The sequence below is a fragment of the Xiphophorus maculatus genome, chromosome 23 (assembly GCF_002775205.1).
Source record: "Xiphophorus maculatus strain JP 163 A chromosome 23, X_maculatus-5.0-male, whole genome shotgun sequence".
NCBI lineage: Eukaryota > Metazoa > Chordata > Actinopteri > Cyprinodontiformes > Poeciliidae > Xiphophorus > Xiphophorus maculatus.
The window spans coordinates 8,591,306-8,614,100 of NC_036465.1; the positions used below are offsets into that span (position 1 = coordinate 8,591,306).

General features: G+C 36.7%; 2 protein-coding genes across 5 annotated transcripts; both read right to left on the bottom strand.

The window, feature by feature from the left end:
• Positions 1-843: 843 nt before the first annotated feature.
• On the bottom strand, positions 844-14,195 carry sytl4 (synaptotagmin like 4). 2 transcript variants are annotated; one of them, XM_023328820.1, is made up of 18 exons: positions 13,870-14,195; positions 13,723-13,771; positions 12,496-12,688; positions 12,124-12,339; positions 10,717-10,826; positions 10,540-10,639; positions 10,260-10,427; positions 9,360-9,462; positions 9,173-9,263; positions 9,014-9,099; positions 8,066-8,158; positions 7,592-7,758; positions 7,149-7,251; positions 5,010-5,171; positions 3,566-3,671; positions 3,383-3,491; positions 2,384-2,592; positions 844-1,524 (listed from the first exon to the last, which is right to left on the bottom strand). In XM_023328820.1, the coding sequence occupies exons 3-18, from the start codon at positions 12,612-12,614 to the stop codon at positions 1,376-1,378; spliced, it is 2,091 nt and encodes a 696-aa protein (XP_023184588.1). In that variant the 5' UTR covers positions 12,615-12,688; positions 13,723-13,771; positions 13,870-14,195; the 3' UTR covers positions 844-1,375. The 2 variants fall into 2 exon arrangements, with proteins under 2 accessions (XP_023184588.1, XP_023184589.1); XM_023328821.1 differs by lacking the exon at positions 10,260-10,427 and having other exon boundaries at positions 13,870-14,194.
• A 105-nt stretch (positions 14,196-14,300) lies between these two features.
• Positions 14,301-22,320, bottom strand: trmt12 (tRNA methyltransferase 12 homolog). Of its 3 annotated transcripts, none has more exons than XR_002752267.1 (8): positions 22,164-22,320; positions 21,870-22,035; positions 20,768-20,963; positions 19,549-19,702; positions 19,328-19,437; positions 18,621-18,778; positions 16,370-16,841; positions 14,301-14,466 (listed from the first exon to the last, which is right to left on the bottom strand). XR_002752267.1 is itself a non-coding variant. In XM_005799575.3 (7 exons), exons 1-7 carry the CDS (start codon positions 22,214-22,216, stop codon positions 16,473-16,475), a joined length of 1,206 nt encoding a protein of 401 aa, XP_005799632.2. In that variant the 5' UTR covers positions 22,217-22,320; the 3' UTR covers positions 15,766-16,472. The 3 variants fall into 3 exon arrangements, 1 of the variants encoding a protein (XP_005799632.2); XR_002752268.1 differs by lacking the exon at positions 14,301-14,466 and adding an exon at positions 14,488-15,386; XM_005799575.3 differs by lacking the exon at positions 14,301-14,466 and having other exon boundaries at positions 15,766-16,841.
• Between the last annotated feature and the right edge of the window lie 475 nt (positions 22,321-22,795).

Sequence of the window (22,795 nt, forward strand, 5' to 3'; positions counted from 1 at the left end):
GTGGACATAGCGATGCAAGTTATTGATTAATGAATTTAAAGTTGACTAATCTTATCAATTGACTAATGATTACTTGATAAGCAGCATCTTTTCTTAATTATCTTACTTTTTCCTGCTTATCTTTTAGTTTAATTCCTTCTCTTTTCGCTTATTTTTTAAAGGAGCGGCCATCTTCTTAGAAACCTGAGTTTTCTATCAAGATGCCAAATGTCTTTCTACAACATAAATAGCTACATTTTTTAGAAAATTATTTTGTATCAGATGTATTAAATACTGACAAAAATTCCCCAGAAAATTGTGTTTTTCTCACATTATTAAAGTTAGACGTATTTTAAAAAAAACATAAAAGAACCTCTAGGGTTGATGACAAAAAGATGAAATATGTGAAGCACTAAGTTGTTCATGAACAGCTATATTCATATGGAAGTCTGGTTGATCTTAAAGGAATGTTAAAACTTCGCTAATGAAGTGCTTTAACTCACGTATCGCTCATTCAGCGATATTAAAGAGAAACGTTAGGTTGCCAGTTGCTTACATTTCAAAACAGAACCTTATAAAGGTGCATTTTGCATCCCACATCTGACTGTTGGACAGTTTTTCACTTCCCATTCTGGAATAGCCGCCATATTAATTTCTGTATAAACGGCTCCGGCTCGAGATGATCAGCCGCGCCCTCTACTGGACGGCGGCCAAACTACAACACTAGGAGAATGTCTAAAACGGACGTTATTAATCAATTTGAGCTAAATTTAATCTAATAATCACATCGACAATTAACTGCAAGTCAATTAAATGTTTCCATCCCGCGTTGGATGCAAATAGAAAAAAGTGGAGACAAGAACACAATGGGTTTAACTTTTATTGGGTCAACAGATGTGACTGATAACACTCCAAAACAAAATCTTAATAAACGTAGTGTCATTTAATTTATTCAAATAAGGGCTTTAATTGAAGTTCTATAAATATAACAGTAATAAGAATAAAGCACAGTGGTGGTTTTCATCCAAACCCAGAAATCCTCCATAATACCGGTTTATAATCGTTTTCCTGCATACTGTTCTTCTGTAAACGATTATAAAGACAAGTGTAAAAAATTAAGAAACTTCTGTGTCCTACATTATTTTAAATGGTAATACATACAGTCAGAGTTTGAAAAAGTGACCAAGTGTGATGGTTTGGTACATTTTCAATAGTAACACCAATCAGGAGTGGGTGAATTAAGCCGAGTCCCGTACAGAGAGGGAGGAGTGAGCAGACGGTAAAACTGCAGCAGCCGAGCTTCTGGTCAGATAAGTTTGGTTTCTGCAATGAATCCAGACTCCAGTTTGTCTCAGAGGCCAGAACTTATCACATCAGATCATTTTCAGCTCTGTCCTCATTTACCCTTCGTCTTTCCCATTGAGGAACGCAGTGGAAGAGTGCCCTCTGCCCACGAGTCGGGGTACTGCATCATCTTCTGCCACAGGCTGATCTCCTCTCCCACAGACTCCAGCTCCACTTCCTCTTTTCCTATTTTTACAGCGCCTGCAGTGTGAAGATTGCACAGCATCCGTTATGATCCATGATGGAAAATTTCTGCAACTCATTATATTCACACAAAAGAAAAAAAGTAAAGTAGTGATGATCTTAAAGTAAACGAAACTGGAAAATTAAGACCTATATACAATGTTCTTTCCATTATGCAGAAATAAAGAGTTCATCTTTAAAATGATTAAAATGACATTTTTATCTGTTTTTATTGCACCATCAAGTAACTACGCTACCTTCAGTTGTAATTTTAAGTAATTTGTATACAGGATTTTTATAAGTTTTACTGTACAATTTAACACATTTAACAATTGAGCCTTTGTCTCTTCACAACATTGCTCCTCTATTACGTTTATACCGGTGTTGAACTGAGAAGTAGCTCGTATAATGAGCTCAGCAAAAGTGCAGCTCCACTTTCCACAGTTTGGCAAACACAGCAGGTGTTTGCCAAATGCTGCTGGCTAGTCTGAAGGAGCTGATTTGGGGAAAGCTCAGAAGATTGAAAACTGCGGCTCAGAGGTGGAGCTGTGCCTTGAAGGCGGTGCCAAGTCCACCCAGACGTTTTGCACAGCTGAATGGTTGCCATGGCGATTAAAATATTCTCAAGCATGAGAGAATCAAGGAAACACTCCAGGTGTGTTTTTGATGAGGAAATAACATAATTTAAATCTAAAACAAAGTAAATATTACATAATACCACCCCTTTAAAATGCTGTTCAGCTCTCAGTATGAATTAGGATTTGCTAGCATTCCAGTTTTATACCCTGACAACACTTAATACGATTAACCTGATGAAGTTCTGGTTGTTTTTTTAGATTTTCCTGTCAAGCTGAAAACGGAAACATTAGTTTTTTACCTTTTCCTGAGCTGAGGCGGACTCCTCCCAGGAACTCGTTGCTCAGCATGGCCTCTCTGTCCCACACCGTCAGCTCCAGGCACATCTCTCTCAGCTGCTCCAGACTCATCTCTTTGTACACAAACGTGCTGTTATACTGGGGGTTCAGGTTCTTCTTCACGATGTCGGTCTTCCTCTTTGTACTCTTCGCCTTAGATGGGAACAAGTACCTGCAGAGCCACAAATACAAGCCCAGTTAATTAAGAAATGTTTTAATAAATGTCATCAAAGCAACTATAAGGATGGGAATCAAGAATCGGTTCTCTGTAGTTAAGTTTCTTGGATTTGTTAAGCCGCCTGCTTAACCAATCCACTTATCGGCTCCTGTAATGCATTTGCGTGATGACGTGTTGCATATGCTCCGTATTTTAAATGAGAAAATATCCAAGATGGCGTCACGGCGGAAGCGCTCCAAGATATCTTTATGTTTCTCAAAAAAAAGACAAAACTATGGCCGGCTGGAACATGGTCAGAACTTTAATCACAATGAAAGGAGTAAATACCTCCATCATCCACAAACAGTTCACTTGCAACCGATTTTACAAATGTAAAGTGTTTGATACGTTGCTTAGCAACAGCTGTGACTCTCTGATCACAGCGTCTTCTGCTGTAAAAGTCCCAGGTAATGTTAAACTCCTTCACATTATTGTGTTAATCTTAGCGCCACACTGAGTGAATGATCTCCAACATTCAGTCAACTTCAATAAATTAGAATATGTTTTCAGATGAGGCTCGTTTATTATATTAAAAAGGACAAAAACTGTTGATGTGCAGGAAGCTGCATGTTATGTCAAAATGTTTGACACAGATTCTTATAGTTTAAGCAAGTTTTAATTTTGTTTCAATCAAATACATCATGGTGCATATTTTGAATTAAAGAGTTTATTTCCCAACTCAATGAGAATCGATAAGTGGGATCAATAATGAATCGATATCAGACAACCAAGGTGTGTAACGCACCCTTTCACAAAGCTGTCGGACGTTCCTCCGGGTTTCATTGCCATCAGGTTCTTCGCTTCTTTAATCAAGACATGCAGCTCTCCATTTTCCACAGGCGGCGCTTTTTTACCTGAAAATAAGAAACAAAAACCGATAGAAAGAGTTTTAAAGTGTATGGAAACAAGCTGGTTTCTGAGACTTTACCTTTGACTTTCTCTGCTGTCGTCTTTTTGGGCGTGATGTATTTCAGTGAGATCACCAGCTCTCCTTTGTACTGAGCAAATGGTGAAGCTTGCACAATCGATCCTGTCTGTTAAAAATCAGAAACATTTAGGAATCAAAACATGAATATAACCAAAGAAACAAAACAAGGTTCATCAGGACTGGGTGGCTCAGTTGGTACAGTTACCATTTTAAAACAGAAACATACTCACACTAAAACATATTAATGATTTCATGAACATAGCTTTAAGTTGATGTGTTGTAACAGTCAAATATATGTGAATTATTCATCTGTTTGTCTTGGCGACATCACAAAGCAGCTTCTCAATTGGACAAACGAACATCTCAGTAAGTAAAAGAGAAATACAGCCCTTTAAAACACCTATAAAGAATTAGATTTGTTTTTATTATATTACATTATAATAAAAAGATTTATTTCCAAAGCAGACTGTAGTTCAAGGAATAAAAAGGGTTGGATGAGAAGTGAGAAATTATTTCTAATTTTATTAAAAATAAAAAAATTCAACTTAAGCTTGATCGCAGGTATTGTTGGTCTCTGTCTAAAAGTATGGGAGGAAGAGCAACTGGACTGTCTCCTGTTTTAAAAACATCAAATTTGTCTACTGGCTCCATTATTCAGCTGCTGCTGCTGATCAATGTTTCTGCCACATCAGTGACGTACGAGCAGCACAGAAACAGACTGAAGGTGTTGAAAGGATGAACTGGCTGAAAGGCTGGTGGAGGGAAACAACATTTAGACGAGATACACTGCAAAAAAAGAAACTCTTACTAGCTATTTTTGTCTAATTTCTAATGCAAATGTCTTAGTACATTTGAAATAAGACAAAACTAACTTACAAACAACTTTTAGCTAAATATAACAGCTTGTTTCAAGTCAATAATTCCTTAAAAAGTACAAGTTTATAATTTGCCAGTGGAACTAGTATTCTTATTTCTCAATATTAAGAAATTACTAATTAAAAACAAGCTCTGGTATCTTGCTGAAAAGTTACTTGAAGGAAGAACACTTGAACTAAGATAACTGCTTTAGAAACTAGACCAAAAATACTTGTAAAAATATTTTTACCAATCAGAAAAAATACAATTCTTTTTCCTGATTGGTGTTAATACAATCAATAAAAATAAAAACTTTTAAATCAAATTCTGTAACTTTCCAGACTGTGTTGGAAGCCCAAATAAAGGCCTGTGGTCAGCGGCAGGCTTTAGACCAACCTTAGCAAACGAAGGAAGAATATGGTTTCCAAACTCCAATTTCTGTGAGATATTAATACCTACATACACATTTTCTGTAAGTTTTGTTTTCCCCTCAGATGTTTTGGCAACAGGTAGGATATAAACTACATAGAAAATACCCATCATCCACCAGAAAACCTTGTTTCAGGACAGAATCGTCTCTTTAATCTACCTTTCCCATGAGAGCCATTTGTTCCTCACATCCCAATTCGATGTCTCTGCAGTCCAGAGGGACCTGCACCTCTCCCAGGAAGGCGTTACGGCTGAGCCGACCGTTATGCCACACCGATATCAGCAGGGCGCGGTTGACCAGCTGAGAACGGACGATGGAGTACTGGACAGCAAAAAACCAGGTAATTAAAGAAGGGTTTCTTAAGGTTTCACAAATTCAAATTTAAAACTTTTTAAGTCCATCAAAAGTGTAATGTAATACCTGTAGCAAGACAGAAATGTACAAAAAACAGAAAATCATATTTTAAATCAACTTTATTTTTCCCATTAGGTAGATTTGGTTACAGTGAGGTGAGTCACCTTTCTTGCCAAACAAGAAACTTGACAGACGTATAATAAATATAAAAATAAGCAGATTAAAGTGGAACAGTGCCCTACTTTTTCAAGCTCAGAATATTTGCAGCAAAGTACCAGTTAGCAAGAGCTAATGGCAAAGATGAACATCATCCAGCCAACAGACAATAAATTTAACCAGCGGTGTCCAAACTTTTTGAAATGGGGATCACAACTGTTTAGTTAAAAACAGTGGAACACAAAGAAAATAATATCTTTTGCTATGAAAAATACTAAACATATTCTATTGTAAACAACTAAATACACTATTTTGATGAAATGTACTAGCCTAATTTCTAAACAGAAAAAATCTGGTAATAATTTTAGATGATTTCTAGGCTACAAGAACAGGATACAAATCCCTTTTTTCCTTTTTAAAACTCTCTTAAATCTCTTTTTAAAATGGATGCACCCCAATTATACATTTGAATGAAAGTTAAAAGCTGTCAAATTAAAATGAAAACATGGAATGTGAATAGTTTGTGTTGTTTCTTAAGATGGAGAAAATTTTCTCTCCATCGTTATACTTTAATTTGTTCTAAGCATATTACTGCCAACAATCTGGTGAAATAAAGCAGTGCTCTGGACACTCCTGATTTACATTTTACCCATAGCAGGTCACAAAAAGCTAGCTAGTTAGCTGTATTAGCAGCTAGTTAGCAGTAGAGGCAGGTTAGGCTAACCCTAACCGCCTCGAGTCACAGAACGTAATAATTATGTTTGCGGGTCACTCAAACATTTCACTGACAGAAAAGTCTTGTGAAGAAAAAATAACATGTACAAGATTGACGTATTTAAGGCCAACTTACATTTTTAAAATTAATTTAAGACATTTCAAGGCCTTAATTTTTTATACACGAACTTAAGACTTTTTAAGGAAGAGTGGACATCCTGTAAAGCAGGGGTGTCGAACTCATATTCATCTTGGGCCATATCAAAAATCTGAATGCTCTTAAAGGGCCGGTTGTGCCAGAATTGATAAAACCAATTAAGCTGTTCAAATATTAATAAATAGCTGTTCCTCTGGGATTTTGTGATTGTTTTAGTGTTTTTCTTTGGCAATCAAAATTGCAGATTTTGTGGTGTCCATTAAGAAATGTTTGTAATTAATTTAACAATATTTGCCCTGATGTATGATGTTAAATGTGACTTTATTACTCGCAGTTTCATTTATGGACTATGACTTGACATCAAGTAAGGCTGAGGCAGCAGTCACTTAAACTCACTTTGACCAATTTAGAAAAAATATGCAGTAAAATCAGAAAAAAATATGGGGATTATTCATCTTGTGTGAATTTTGCAGATTTGTGAAAAACTGGAAGGATTTATTGAGTAATTTGGAGTCTAGAGGGCCACATAAAAACCTACGGTGGGCCAGATGTGGCCCTCAGGCCTTGAGTTTGACATGTGCTGCAAAGGCTCGTCTGGTGGAGAGGTAATGATAAAGATCACGGACGAAAAACAAAAATATTAAATTTTCTCAACTTGTACCTAATGATTTCCAATTCAACAACTACTTCCATATAAATATAAAAATTCAGCTAAATTTCCCTGTAAGCTGCTCTGTTTGTCTTTCAGCTGCCTCCACTGAAAGCGGGACCAAAAATCAATATTTGACAATAGCTGTACTTATCTTCAAAGTAAATAGAGATCCTAGGGTCAGAGTGGGTGCGGTCATTAGTTGGAGCAAATACCGTGCAAGAAAACCAACTCTGACGTTTTCTTTAAGCTAAAATGCAGAGTTCACCTTTATAGTTTCATTGTAGACGGGGTTGATGGTGTTTTTCTTGATGCTGGTTTTTCTCTTGCTTTGACGTGATTTGTCTGGGAGCAAGTAACATTTCACATAACTGAAACACAAAACAAAGAGAAAAAACAGAAAAAGGATAAAAAGTTTAGGTTTTCCCAAGGAACAACTGCTGGTCTTCTGCAGTATTTCCTGACTAAAGGCTGAGGCGAATGTTGACATACAATTTCCTGTGAAGTTCAGCTAATCACCAAAGGGATGCAAGAATCGAGCCTGTGTAAACAGAACAGCCTCTTATCTAAACTGATCAAAGCTGTGGAAACATCGCTGAGGCGTGTTTGCACATCAAAAACGCACAGAGACCATCAGTCCTGCTGCTCAACAAGTTCAGGATTTTATTCGGTACAGTTTTCGTGTCGTACAGTTGGAAGTTTAAAACTCACGGGTTGGAAACCAGCCGTGATGCGTCGGCGTAGGCCAGACCGTTGCACTGCTTGATGAACACATGGAGGCTCTGTGTGTGTTCATCGTACTTCAGAGAGAAGAGGACGTCGCCGCTCACCTCCACGCTGTCAAAGTCTCCGGATTCACTGTAAATACTCATCATGCTCTGCACAAACAGACGTGAGGAGTCAGTAAAATAGTCTGCATTTTAAAGCAAACATTGATTTTTAGATAACCGCTGCTCAGACATTTCCTAAAGGACTAACAGTGTTTTCTTCTTATCCAAATCCTGTTGAAACATGCAAGAATTTGCCATTTTTTAAAGATAATTTGTATCAAAACTGAGTAAGCTGGCGTTCTAGATGAGCTCAGAATTTCCGAACTTGAGGCAGGAAATCCTGAGGTTGAAGATGCTCATTTAGATTAGCTGATATCAGCTGTGCATGCTGTAAGAAATGTCAGAGCATCGACACCTTTGAACTCTGCAGACTGGAGGTACTTCTGGCAATCGACATTTTATGAAAGTTAACCAAGCGATCGATATCTTCCTCCTCCTCCTCATCCTCCTGTGTGGTCATAAAAACATTAAAATAAACACAACAGTCACACTAAACAGCCGAGTTCATTATAATGTCATCAGCAGCTTGAGTGATCCAGGTTCAATCGGGTAAAATTAGACTTTCTGGTCAAGTATGTTTGTTCTATCACTTCTGAAAAATCAATCTTAGATAAGTATAAATATTTAGTACTATGCCCGTCACAATAAATCAATTAATTGCACAATGAATTAAAACAAACTATTTCCATTTGCATTATTTATCTTTTTTTTCTACCAAAAACTGAAAAAAAAGTGTTCAGTCTCAACATGCTCCTTTTTAAAGGACATTTTTGTTTACAGAGGAGTCATAATTGAGTTTATTTGTTGTTTTGTTTATTTATTTTGGATATATGAAATGTCTTCCAGTTCCAGTTTTAAATGTTCGTTAGAATTTAAAGTTTATTGATCCTTGAGAAAATGTGTTCTTCCATTATTATGCCATTACACTTACATTACTTGCAAATGGTCTCAAAACAACAATATTATCGTTTATCACAATAACAATAATATTGTGGAACAATATCACAATATTGTGATATTGAGAGTCCGCAAGGCTCTATTCTTGGGTCATTTTTTGGCAATTTCTATCTGCTCCCCTCAGATCAGTGCTATAATAAAATGTGTTGTTATGACAGGCCTATTCAGTACAGGCAATAATCAAGCCTAAGCAAAAAGTGGAAACATCCAAACCCAATCAAGTACTCAATTGCCCCAATCAATGAATTTTTAAATGATTGCATCACAGAGAGAAATTCCTGATCAGAACCAGAAGGAAACGATACAATAATGATTCTATAAATAAACAATAATATTCACCACTTACCTGTATGTCTAAGCCTGGAACTGAGCGGCTTCGCTTGCCCATTGAAGCCTCTGGTTCCTCACGCAAGTCAAGTGTTGATAAACACTCTAATAAGACATAAACAGAAGCTAGGAAGATATAATAAAATAATTAATAGTTTTTCTAAATGGGATTAACAACCTTTGGGTTTTGGGTCTATTTTGACGCTTTTCTTGAAAAGTCGTTCAACTTCCAGGTCAAAGTTCGCGTTGAGGTGTTTCACATCCAGAGCCTCCAGGACAAAAATGGTAAAGTATTATGAAAATATATAGACACACATATAAAAACAAAAATTACAATCATTTAAGATTGAAGTAAATGTCCGTACAGAGCTGGTGTTTGAGCTGCCGCTTTCAGTTCTGACAACGTCTGTTTTGTCTGGCGCCGTCGTACTGGAGGCTGCTGGGCTGGAGGGAAGGGAGCTGTGAGCTCTGCAGGAAAACACACATCTACTGAAAGAAACGCTTCGGAAATGTGCAGCTTTATTCTGCTACTCAAGCACACAAAACAAGAAAAATAAATATCTGACCAGCAATCCGCTTCCAGTTTTAAAAAATAATTAACATTCCTGAGCTTTATTAACTTACCAAGACATTCCAGAAATTAAAGCCTTACTTCAAGTGAAATTTTGTAAATATTCTGTAGTTCAAATTGGAGTTGTTTTTATAATTTAGCTCCCATTTATTCACTGAAAAAAAGCTGTGGTTATTTTTAGGGGTGCACTGATTGCAGTTTTCTGGCCAATCGCCAATTATCAATCTTGAAAAAGACTAACCTGATTTTTTTGTCTGAAATTTCGTTAAACGAGAAAGTTGCTGTGATGGCAACAGTGAGGTGACTATTGTTTACTGTGAATGGGCAGACATGACGGGCCAGTCTGTCAGTCAAACCTCTCTCATGGGACAGCAGAAGAGGCAGTGGTTGATTTTTAAACCTTTGCCGAGGCTGATAAGATCACCTACACATGTAAGAATCGGCCGATTTCTGATCTCCCAAAGTTAAGGAAATCGGCTGCCTGATAAACTGATGCACCTCTAGTTATTTGTCTCTGTTTTTATACATCATTAGTAAAATGGTCACATACACTTGAATTGATTGTTAAATAAATTTTGTCAAATAAAGAGAATTTAATGTGGTAAGTAGTATAAAATACATGTAAATAATACGAGTTACGGTTTCAGTTTCCACTTCACTTTTTATTTTAAGGCTAGTTAAACTGTGAATTTACCTCAGTTGCTCAGGAGTTGCCCGGCCGGATTCAGTCTCAGTTTTAGCGCTAAAGATACTGACGTTTTCTGCAGACTCTGTGTCACTGCGTGGAGGCTTTGCAGAAACACTATCCTTTGGTTCAAGAGATTCCCTTGAAGCAATAGATCCTGAATTCTCACTTGACTGACTGCCAATGAAAACGTAACAAATTGTTGTGAAATACTCCTTTCTGCGCATTGTGATAAACCTTGCACTAATCCTTCAGAAAACAACAAGAATGATGAGGAATGAAGACTCACTCTGTGTTAACAGGCAGATTTTTCTGTCTGGGCAGATGCACTGGTTTGGGAAGAACTGTAGTTCTCAAGAGTTTTTCTCCTGCCGTTTCACGTTTCCTCGCTATATGAATAAAATAAGCTGTTAGAGCCAGAAACAGAACCACTGAAGCTCATGTCTGGTTCCTGTTTTTAACTAACCTGCTGGTCTCTTTTTCAGGGAGACCCTCACGAGATCGTGCCCAGGATTCATAGAGAAACGATTAACTCTTTGATCGTAGAACCAATCGCCCGTCCTCTTCTTTAAGTCCCTGAAATTTATTATAAACACATTCAGAGAAGTGTGGAAACAAGAATTTATACACACTAGGCATGAATATCTAGTTGGATACATGGCAGCAGGGGCTGGTGATGCAACTTCTGAATAAAAAGTCAGTGGTTTTGATGCCGATTGTAGCAAAACAAGGTTGAATTCTTGCAGTAGATTATAGAGTGTTTTTAGTTTAACATCTTGAATTTGTGTAGAACACTTTGAATTATCTTAAGGTCCTCAAGGCTCAATTCTTGAGTCACTTTTTGGCCATTTCTATCTGCTCCCCTCAGATCAGAGTGTGGAGTACAACATCTCATCATTAGCTGCATTTTCATCGAACATATAATTGTGTAATCTGACATTTTGCCACCAAAAGGATTCACCTCCTTGGTTGTTTTAACCTTAAAACCTCCAAGACAGCAAATAATTTTTATAGGTACTGTATTTATGTATGCTGATGTATTTCTGTCACCACATAAGCACATTTGCATCAATAGGTACAAACTCATAAATTTACATTTGTCAAAGTAGTTTGATTTCTTCTGTCAGCAGTGCAGCAGTAATAGAAACTCAGCCCCTTTACAATGAGCTGCTGCTGGAAGTTGGTTTGTGGCCCTTTGATTAATATTATGTGGCCCCTGACAGCAATTCAATAAATTTGGCTATCCAACACGTTTTGTAATTTTTCTAAGACGATATTTTCCATGGCAAGTTTATATCTTCTTGAATGGAAAATGTTAAGTACAACACAAAGAATTTTTCTTGAGTTATCCTTTTGATATTATTATGTTTTTGGTCGTGCCACAAACATCCAGCATGTTTCTATTCAGACTAAACAGACTCTGGCACACGCATTCATTACATTTGGCTAAACACAGCAAAGGTTGTAAAAAAAAAATCTCACTTTCGTTGCTGGGAATAAACTTTAAATATTTTATAAGCTTATAAAAATGGAAATTAAGTGCAAGAAACTAAATTACTGTAAACATTAAAGTGCTATATTTGCCTTAATGTGCAGGTAAAAGAGAAAGAATTCACAATAATATTTTTTACATTTTAATTGAGAAAAAAAAGAACAAATTTGCCCCTGAATATTTTCAGATTGGGGATTTTGGTTGGGCACTACTGCTTCAAACCAATGGCATAAAGGACTGAGGTGTTTCCATTTGAGACAAAAAAATCTACAAATTCAATCAAGTCTTTAAAAATTTTTGAGTGGTTTTGAACAAATGCAGTAATAGTAATGACAGCAGATATGCAAGGATGAGGAAAACTATGGACAAAACACTTCTTACGTTTCTTTGACACAAACGTTGCACAGCCAGGATCCGTTGGGCAGGACAGATTGGCAGTTTCGACACACGTAGTGATTGCATATTTTACACTGGTTGGAGAAAACCGGCAGACGACTCAGAGGCTCCTGGCATCGGCCACAGCTCCGCTCGCTGTAACTTCCACCGCCACGCTTGGCCCCTTTCCGTTTGACCTCCAGCAACTCCGACTTCAGCTTCCTGAGATAAATAACCAACAACCACCATATTTTTATGGCAATCTTTAAAATATAACTTACTGTGTCACAAGAGGAACATAAAATTAAAGGAACCCCAACGTTTAAATCTCCTGGCCATAAAAACGTAACATGTTTTGGTACTCTGGTTTCTTCTCACCGTACTCGTTTGTCTTCCACCATCCTCAGCTCCTCATCCCGTCGCAGCACTTCCAGGATTAGCTCCCGTTCCGAATCGGACAGGAAGCCCAGGTTGATCAAATCAGGAGCCTCCGGCATTGTGTCTTTAACTAAGAACAGTCAGCTCAGGAGAACTGGGTCGACTTTATGGATGGCACATCGACACGAGGAGCCTGCAAAGAAGATACCAATAGAAAGTTTCTGCAGAACTCGACAGAACCTGTAGCTCAACTCAGCGGGATGTGGTTCATTTGTAAAACTCAGAAAAACCAAATGGACCGAATGCTACATGCTATGACGATTAAACCACATTTCAAATGATCAAAAAAAAGGTATTTGAGTAAATCTTGATGTAAACATATTTTCCCACAGCACTTTAGTCAGAAATTCTGAAAAAGGATCACGACATGCAGTTCCCCACCTAAAATAAAAAAACTAAACAAATGCATAAAAAGAAGCAGGAGGATTTAAATATCCCACAGACATCCTCTGCTGGGGTTAAATGTTTTGATTAATGAAGGCTGAAACAACATGAACTGGGCCATCATGGAGGGTTCCCACCCTGTAAAGATACAGAGAGCAGGGTGGAGTTCAACAGCATAATCATTTGTTTAAACTCAACATCGGTTTTATAGTAAGCCATATTCCCATCTCAAATAACAGCTTTCTAGGTTACCTTAAAGCAAAAGCAAACATTACAGGAATAACCCACGCAACTTTTTCCTCATAGTTTAAATACCAACAGTTAAACAGTACCTATAGGGCAACTTCTGGGTGACAAAACAACTACCAGGAACTGGTGATTTTAACAAAAGACAAGAACTGCTGCTAATAAAGTTTATCAAGGTTTACCACGATGTATATATAAATCTATTGGCAAGTCGATAATGCAAATAAGAACAGATTTAAACTCACAAGTGACTACAACTCTCATATGGTCTTTAAAACTCACCGGTTTAGGTTAAACATTTATAAAATCTGGCGATTAAAGCCCGGTTAATGAAGCCCACCATTACCAGTTAACCGCACCAACGTTGACGTTACGTTACGTTAAGAGACTCAAACTGCAGCGCAAGTTACACCAACTATCCACGTTAACGACTACAGGCTGGTTTGAGTCGCATAGAAACGGGTGAAAACTGTAAGTCGGTACAGTTACATAAAAGTGTCTAAAATTGTCTAGTTAATTGGTGAGAATTGCGCACACCTGTTGGTAAAAGGCGACACCAGTCCGCTGTCGGCGCTGACTCGGGTTACTGTGAGAGACAACGACAGGAAACAAAGAGAAAAAACGATTAAGAGCTGTAAAAATACAGAAACCATCAGACGATTCGGTAGAAGTAACTTCACTCACCCTATTTCACCGCCACGGGCCAAACCGCACCTCCACGCTGAGTAATATTCCTCCCTGCTCCAATGCCTGGCGGTGTTTTCTTTTTCTTCCTGCCCTGCGGGATCCGAACCACTGCCCGGAAGATAAAGGAAAGTTTGCAGCACTCGGGTCGGAGAGCCTTTCCACATTTTCCATGACAGGTGCATTTCTTTTGCTCCGTTTACCACAGAATGAAACGCTGCATGTGGAAAAATCGGCCCATTAACCGTTTTTTCCTCACATCCCAGCTCTTTTTCTTCCTTTTGGCTGGAAAGTTGGAACGGGAAGAACTCAATTTCCCCATTAAATCCCGCAAAACATTTAAAGCTCCAGAAAGAATGGAAATAATTTAATGTTCATTTAACATTTTTTCTCCTTTTCTTTTGATTGTCATCTTTTCGTTAAAGTTTTATGTAATCAAAATCATTTTTTAATAAAGATAAGGTAATTCAAAGGTACTTTATTTCCCCCCAAATTTGTATCCAAGTGTCTCCAGAGTCTTTGCTGTGTGCAGGAAGAGTCTCCAGTAGCAGTCAGTCTTGCAGTGAATCTGAAGAGGCCTCTGGCTGAAGACTGTTGCTGTAAGACATGCCAACAGCTCAATTTCAAGAAATCTACAAAATTTTCAAATCTAACCAGTGTCTGTTGGCACATTTATTAAAAATGAAATTTAAATAAACATTTAAAATAAAAATATTAAAAACAAAATAAGTATTCCAGGAAAGTCAGCCTCAATTTGAAGAGAGGAAAGGAGCCATAGTTTAGCAGCAATATTAATCAGGATAAACTATTTTGTAACCAGAAATAATTAATGTTGATATGTTCAGCATGTTGCTACCAACAAAGCTCATTTTTTTTCTTTAAAACAACTTTGACGTTTTGCTTTAGCAGATCGTTGAGAAGAAAAATCCCTTTTCTGGGAGCAAATCTTCCCTCATCTGCTCAACCGAGCTCAGATAGGATTATTGTGAGGGTCTCAGCATGTGATTCACATTATATCCACACTAATAAAAACATGCAGGGAATCGTCTACATGGAGGACTGACTCTCCTTCAAGAAAACACAGAAGGGAAAAAGTGTCTGTTTTACATCAAATATATATATGGTTCATGGTAGGCTAGAAAACTATTTCAAGTGATAGGATTTGAAGTTATTTTGAGAAAACGTCAAGAGTTCGGATGTTCAAAGGCTTATTTAGCATAACCCTGCAGAGAAAAAAGTATCTAAGTATTTTATGGCTAATTTGTGATTTCAAAATTATTTTATAATATATTTTTTCATAAACTCTCATACTTGCTTTAATTGCTATAAAATGTAGAGATACTTTTTAATCTGTTGTATGTTGTTTTTAACTTTTTTGTACAAGCACTTTGAATTGTCTTTGGCTGAAAGGTGCTATATAAATAAAGTTGCCTTGCCTAGAGATATCTGGTCTTGGCTGTTTGGATTTTCTGTTTTGATCCTTTTGTTTCTGTGCTTGCACTTCAAAAACACCATCCCTGTTGCAATGAGCAATAAATCAATTAATCACATGATTAATTAAAGCAACGTCAATCATGTACATTTTCATAATTTATTGTTTTTCTCTTTTCTTTCCGTCCTTCTACCAAAAACTGGATGTTAAAATCCTCAGTCTCGTGTTTTGGTCTCAACTGGCCTCTTTTTTTAAAGGACAATTTTGTTTACAGAAACTAAATAATTAGTTTAATTTGTTGTTTCTGTTTGTTTATTTTGGATATTTAAAATGTCTTCCAGTTCCAGTGTTTATTGATCTTTAAGAATGTGTTACTGCATTTTTACTTGAAAATGGTCTCAAAACAACAATATTATCGTTTATTGCAATAACTTCTGGGACAATTTATCGTTCAACAAAAAAAACTTGCCAAGTATTTTTGGTCTAATTTCTAGTCCAAATATCTTAGTACACTTCAAATAAGACAAACTAACTTCCAAGTACCTTTTAAGCAACATATAGCAGCTTGTTTTAAGTAAGTAATTCCTTAGAATTGATGAAAAAGTTCTAGTTCTACTATTTCACTTATAACTGGGGAAAAATATCATAAGTGACATAATCTGCCAATGAGACTCGTATTTTTTCCATCAATATTAGTGAATTATTGATCTAAGCCCCTGTATCTTGCTGAAAAGTTACTTGTAAGTTATTTTGTCTTATTTAATTAGATGTGTAAAAATGTATAATATGAAATATAGTTGGTTGAGACAATTGGGGTTAAGGTTTAATACTCCTTTCCAAACTGGATATGATAGTTTTGTATTGTATTTTAAGTTTGATTATTATTAGGATTTTCGTTTGTTTTCTTCTTAGTTTTTACATTTTACTCTTTCAAAATAAATAAAGATTTCATTTCACGTGAACTAAGATATTTGACCTAGAAACTAGACCCACATTTCTTGGTAAGATTTCGGGTTTTTGCAGTGTAAGATGAACAAAAACCAATTGGGTAAAATGTTTTTAGCTCACCAGACAAAAATAAACCAGGTCTGACGGGGTTAAATAAAAGTGTTCTCCGCAGCCTTCTGTTATTTACTCCTGGGAATAAAAGCAGCAGTTTTTCGATGCTAATTCAGGACGGTCTGCAGCCCAAGTCCAGCACAACATGGTGCACATGAGGCGCATAAGACTTCACATGCTCTATGTGCTGGATATTTATTTCCCACGATGCACCAGTGAGGTCCATGAACAGAGAAGTTATTCGGTTTGCGGTGTCACTGGCCCAGGCCCGCCACACCTCTCTGTCAGCGTTCTTTGCAGAAACATTTTGAGGAGCGGTGTCGCCAGCAGCAGCGTTCGGTAAAGGAGAGGTGACGTTCTGATGAATGTGCAAAACGCCGCCGGTCGTCTTCTTCAGCAGCCGACATGCAACGGGCCAGCCCTCCTCAGAGCTCGGGATGAGACCCAGGTTCACCCGGTCGGCGATATTACACAGCTGTACCTGGGAAGAAAAGAAAACAAAGGCAGAAACATAAAATTTTACTAAGTATTTTTTGTATTTTTCAGTGCAAATATTTCAGTACACTTGAAATAAGACAAAACTAACTTACAAGTAACTTTTTAACAAGAAATAGCGCTTTGTTCTAAGTAAATAATTCCTTAATATTGATGGAAAAGTACTAGTTCCACTGATTATAATAAGACATATTTCACATGTTATAAGTGAACTGGTGTTTTCTCATCAATATTAAGGAGTTATTAACTTAAAACAAGCTCCTACATCTTGCTGAAAAAAATAACATTTCTGATAATACTATCATTTTTTGAATTATTTTTATTTATCGAGACAACAACAAATCAAAATTCTTATTATTAAAACAAGTAATAAAATACATTTTTCATTATAAATGATATACGATGCAATAAACGCCCACTGATACTTTGTACACGGGACGCCAAACAACTATTTAAATTTTAAATAATTTATTCTACAAATAAAAAATATTTTTAAAATACTACTAAGTAAATAAATGAATGAATAAATAAATACATTTTAAGTCTTAATCCCTGTAATTAAAAAAATAATAAATTGAAAAAATCTAAATAGGCAAAAAACATAAATATATATCATTATATTATATTATATTATATTATATTATATTATATTATATTATATTAGATTATATTTCAATGGCAAAAAAAAAGTTAATTGTTCCAACTCAGTCACATTGTGAGTTTCCCAATCGTACCAATAGGGGGTGGTACTGAGTTGAGCTTTAGCGGAATTGCCCCTCCTTATTTTAGATCAGTGGTTCTTAACCTTTTTTGAGGTACCGAACCCATCAGTTTCATATGCGCAGTCACCGAACCCTCCTTTAGTGATGAATAAAATATTTTTTTTCCCCAAATTCAAGACATAGGTATATGTTTTTTGCTGGTGCACAAAATGAGCCGTGTATGAACGTCACTTTGCTCAAAGAACAAAACCATGAACTCACAGCAAGTTACAGTATGACTTCATTCTGGCCCCCAAAAATATTTCGGCCCCATGAAAGAATTTCAGCTCCCAAAATATTTTTTTACTATTTTACTAATTAAAAATAAATTTGGATTTTTTTTTCAAAGAATTAAATTTTTTTTAATAACTTAATTTTTTTTATTTTAAATTAAATTTGGTTTTTTTTTGTCATTTTGAGTCCACAAAATACTTTTTTGGGGCCAGAATAAAGTATTGCACAAATGACATACCTGCAAATCAGTGTGACTTCTGCTGATGTTTTTGGGAGACCAGTTCAGAGAGGCGTGGCTTCACCTTGGCAAGTGCGTCTTCAGAGCAAAGTCTGTTCATTTTCTTCTCTTTTTGCTCGACATATTTAGTATGGATTAAAATATTAAGAAGGAAACCACGCGACGTACAACTACGATAGCTGCTGATACTGAGCGCACTAAATTCCCCGCAGCACTGATTGGCCGAGCAATGAAACATGGTCCTCTGCAGCAAGTGATGGCCAAGCGGGGCGCGTCATCACGACTTTACACAAGTGTGTCTTTACCTCCGCAGTAGAGGCTCCGCCGAACCCCTGAGACTGACTCATCAAACCCCTGGGGTTCGATCGAACCCAGGTTAAGAACCACTGCTTTAGATGCTTTCCTTCTCCAACGCAGCTGAATCAAATGAATGGCAGATGAGGGAATTCAGTCATTTGACTCAGCTATGTTGAACACATTTAAAAAAAAATAAAAACAACAAAACAAAACCAGCCAAACGAAGACTCATTACTTGACGGCTGTCTCCTTGATGGATGGTGCAGCGCTCTGACACCCCGTTTACTTCCAGGTTTTTCTGTAAAGCAGCAACGGCGTCAGGGTTCCACTCACAGGCGTGAACATGGCTGGCCTTCGCATGGACCAAATATGGCAGAGTGAAGTATCCAATACCTGACAGAAGGTAAAAATGGGACAATTACACAGCAAAATGCCAGAATAATTAAATGTATTTTCAATGTTGACATCACTCTGAACTATGGAAACCGAAGAAGTTGGTGAAGAAAAATCCTTATTTCCAAAACTTAAATCTTCAGTAAGCATGTAAAATTTTTCTGGACGATAAAATGTCCCAGAACTTACTAAATAAAAATATTGTTGTTTTGAGACCATTTTCAAGTAATAAAGTTTATATTTTAATGAACATTTAACACTGGAACAAAACAACAAATAAAATGAATTATGAAGTTTCTGTAAACTACATTGTCCTTCAAATAAAGCGCTAGTTGAAGACTTTTATCATCCACCTTTTGGTAGAAAGAGAGAAAAGAGAAAAACAATAAATGATGCAAATGGAAATTATTGAACTTGCTTTAATTTATCATGCGATTAATTGATTTATTGTTTATTGCAACAGGCTTAATCTTAAAGAACCAAAACTTTGATTGAATGATAAAATAGATTCATCTCCCTGCCCTGACTAACACATTGAGCTTTAATTACCTGCATATAAGTCGACCACAGTCTCTCCACTGCAGTCAAATTCGGCCACACGGAGTTTCTCTGTGATGTTCCCGGCTGAGAACATGCATCTGGTGACATCAAACTCATAACTGAAACAAAAACAGATTATTCATTAAGAGCATGTCTATAAATTGCTTTTGTAAATATTTACAAAAGCAATCAAATTATATATATGTATATAATTATATATGTGTATGCACCTGATGCCATTGTCCACATGTTTGACCCAGCTGTTGTCGCCCAGCAGCATCGTTACCACAGGAGACCTGAATCTATCATCCCTGGATATCCGACTCATCTTTGCAAGCCGCTTCACCCTCAGCTCTTTGGTGACTGCACTCCATAACTGATCGCCTACATCAGAGAAGCCAATCAATCAATACAGTTTATTTGTATAACACATTTCAGCAGCAAGGCAGTTCAAAGTGCTTTACATCATAAAAACACAAAATGACAAAGCTATAAAGAATAGAAGAAAAGAATTGGACAAACATTGTATTTTGTCATCATTACACATCAAAATGTTGATTAATGTTTCATTTATTATTAATCAAAAGCAACTCTAAGCAGTTGGGTTTTAGTCTAGATTTAAAGCAACTCTGTGTTTCAGATGTTTTGCAGTTTTCTGGAAGTTTGTTCCAGATTTGTGGTGCATAGAAGCTGAATGCTGCTTCTCCATGTTTGGTTCTGGGGTTCCTTAAAGGAACCACAGCTGGTTCCTTTCAGACCTGGTTCTGAAAAGAACCAGGAGGTTGTCATAGGTTGCTATAACAACCTCATAGATTCCTGGGAGGTTACTATGACAACAGCAGATCTTTAATGTATTGTGGTGCTAAGCTGTTCAGTGATTTATAAACTAAGAGTGGTGTCTTAAAGTCTGTTCTCTGAGCTGCAGAGAGCCAGTGTAGAGACTTTAGAACTGGGCTGATGTGCTCTATCTTCCTGGTTTTAGTCAGAATATGAGCAGCAGCGTTCTGGATCAGCTGCAGCTGGAGGATTGATGATTTTTTTAGTCAGACCTGTGAGGGCTTTCAGTAATCAATGCGACTAAAGATAAATGCATGGATGAGTTTCTCTCTAGATCTCACAGAGGCATTAGTCCTCTAATCCTGGAAATGTTCTTCAGGTAATAAAAGGCTGACTTTGTAACTGTCCTTTTGTGGCTCTGAAGGTTCAGGTCAGAGTCCAACACTACTTCCAGGTTTCAGGCCTTATTAGTAGTTTCTAATTGTAATAACTGAAGCTGTGTTTTGACTCTAGAAAGATAATAACTTCAGTTTTGTTTCTGTTAAGTTGGAGAAAGTTATGGCACATCCTCACATTTATCTGTTCTAGGCATCTTTTCAGTGATTGGATGGGTTCAGAGTCATGAAATGAACACATTTTCTACAGTTTGTACTAAAGTGAATGAAGTGGTACCTATTTTATCCCATATTGGCAAAGTAAAGCAGCTGTCGCCCAGCAGAACGAGGTCTCCATGTCTCTGGAAGCTCCGAGGAAGATCGCTCCTCATCTCCTCCATCCATCTTTCACCCCGATACTCTAACAACTCCTGGATGGTTCTCTCCAGTTTATTTCCAGCTTTCCTCCCCTTCTCCTTTTTTGACTGTGGAGACTAAAGAGAGAAAAAGAGAGATTTTGAACACCTTAAAGCTCCAGTATGTAACTTTTATAAAACAAATTTTAAAAAACCCCTTTCTGATAACTAACCTTTCAGCAAGAAATCTGAGCTTTTGTTTTAGGTCAATAATTGCTTAATATTGATTTAAAAGTATTAGTTCTACTAGCAGATTATTTCACTAATAAAACATTTTCTCCATGTTAGAAGTGAAATAATCTGTCAGTGAAACTAGCACTTTTTAAAATCAATGTTAAGGAATTATTTACTTAAAACAAGCTTATATTTCTTGCTGAAAATGTACTTGTAAATTAGTTTTGTTTTATTTCAGATCTTCTAAGATAGTTGCACTGGAAAATAAACCAAAAATACTTGGTCATATTTTGTGGTTTTGCAGTGTGTCTGACTGGGGAGCTCTCAATTTAGAAAAAAATTTAAATTAATGTATTGTCTTTATAATGAAGCACAGAGAGTAACGAGTGATAATGCCTTTCTGCATCAACAGCATCACAACTGTAAACCAAAACAGGGGCAAACATTTCCATGTATAATCACATAATGAAGGACAGAGGCGGAAGTGCTTAGATCTAAAATAACTTTGGACCGACCAAAATACTTGACTACAAGACATGACAAAAGAAGGTTTCTTTAAAAACACTCAGCTCCTTTTATTCAAACAGAATAAGTTATATTTGGCGCCCTATTCTATTTAATCAATGTTGTGTTAGGCTTTATGCTTGCAGCCATAGGATCAATAAAATAAATTTTGTAGCAGGTGTGCAAATATTAATTTTTAAGTTTTTTAAACTTTGCAGTTAACTGCCTTCCATCTGATCGCCACCGATACCAAACACAACAGAAATCCTAACATTTAAATAAGGGACTGGAGTTGGTGGTAGCTACCTGACTCCAGGTGAAATCACAAACAACTGGAGTCAAAGTGTTTCTGAGAGACTGCAGATCCAGCTGTGAGACGCAGGATGGTGAAATAGGAAGGAGAACGGTCCCGTCTGGTTGTTTAACCAAGCTAAAACTCTGGTCCAACATCCCCCTGGACTGGAGATACATCCTGTATAAAAATAAAAAATAAATAAAGTGTTTTTTAAAAACACAATAAACTTCTGACGCTCTACCAGTTCCTTCCTGCTACCTGCTAGCTTACTAAGCTAACAGCTTTCGCTGTAAACGGATCATTACCTGAACTGCTGTGCCTGACAACAAGCCACACGAAGACAAGGTACGCCATCCATTTATGAGCAACTGAATAAATGCTTTGGATTTACTTTACATGTCTTGTTATTTAGTAAAACGCTACATGCAGCCAATGGGGTACCTGCCATTGATCAAGCTTTTGTTTCCAGTCGGACTGTTGTGAAGGACGGACAAACTGCATGTTATTAGCTATTAGCTGGCCCCATGTTTAGCTGCTTTGCAAATGTTATATTTGATCAATTCAAGCTTTATTTGTCTACTTTTGGGACGGAGAACAAAACTGAGAATAAATTACACGAAGAGGTTGAAACAGCAAGAAGTAATTACCAAAATAGACAATTTCTCGCTAATGTCGGTAGATGGCGACAAAGTGTTGTTTTAAATCCAAAGTGTTACATGATCTGCGTCATTATATAAAACCTACTTAAAACTATCCAGACATTTTACTTAAGAAAAAGTTTTTCCCAAAAAGTTACTCAAGTAAGTGGTACCAGAGGTGGGTAGAATACCGAAAAATGTACACAAGTAAGAGAAGTACTACTTTAATTTACTAAAGTAAAAGTAAAAAGAATAAAGTACATTTTGGTATTTTGAAGACTAAAATTTAAAAAAATAAA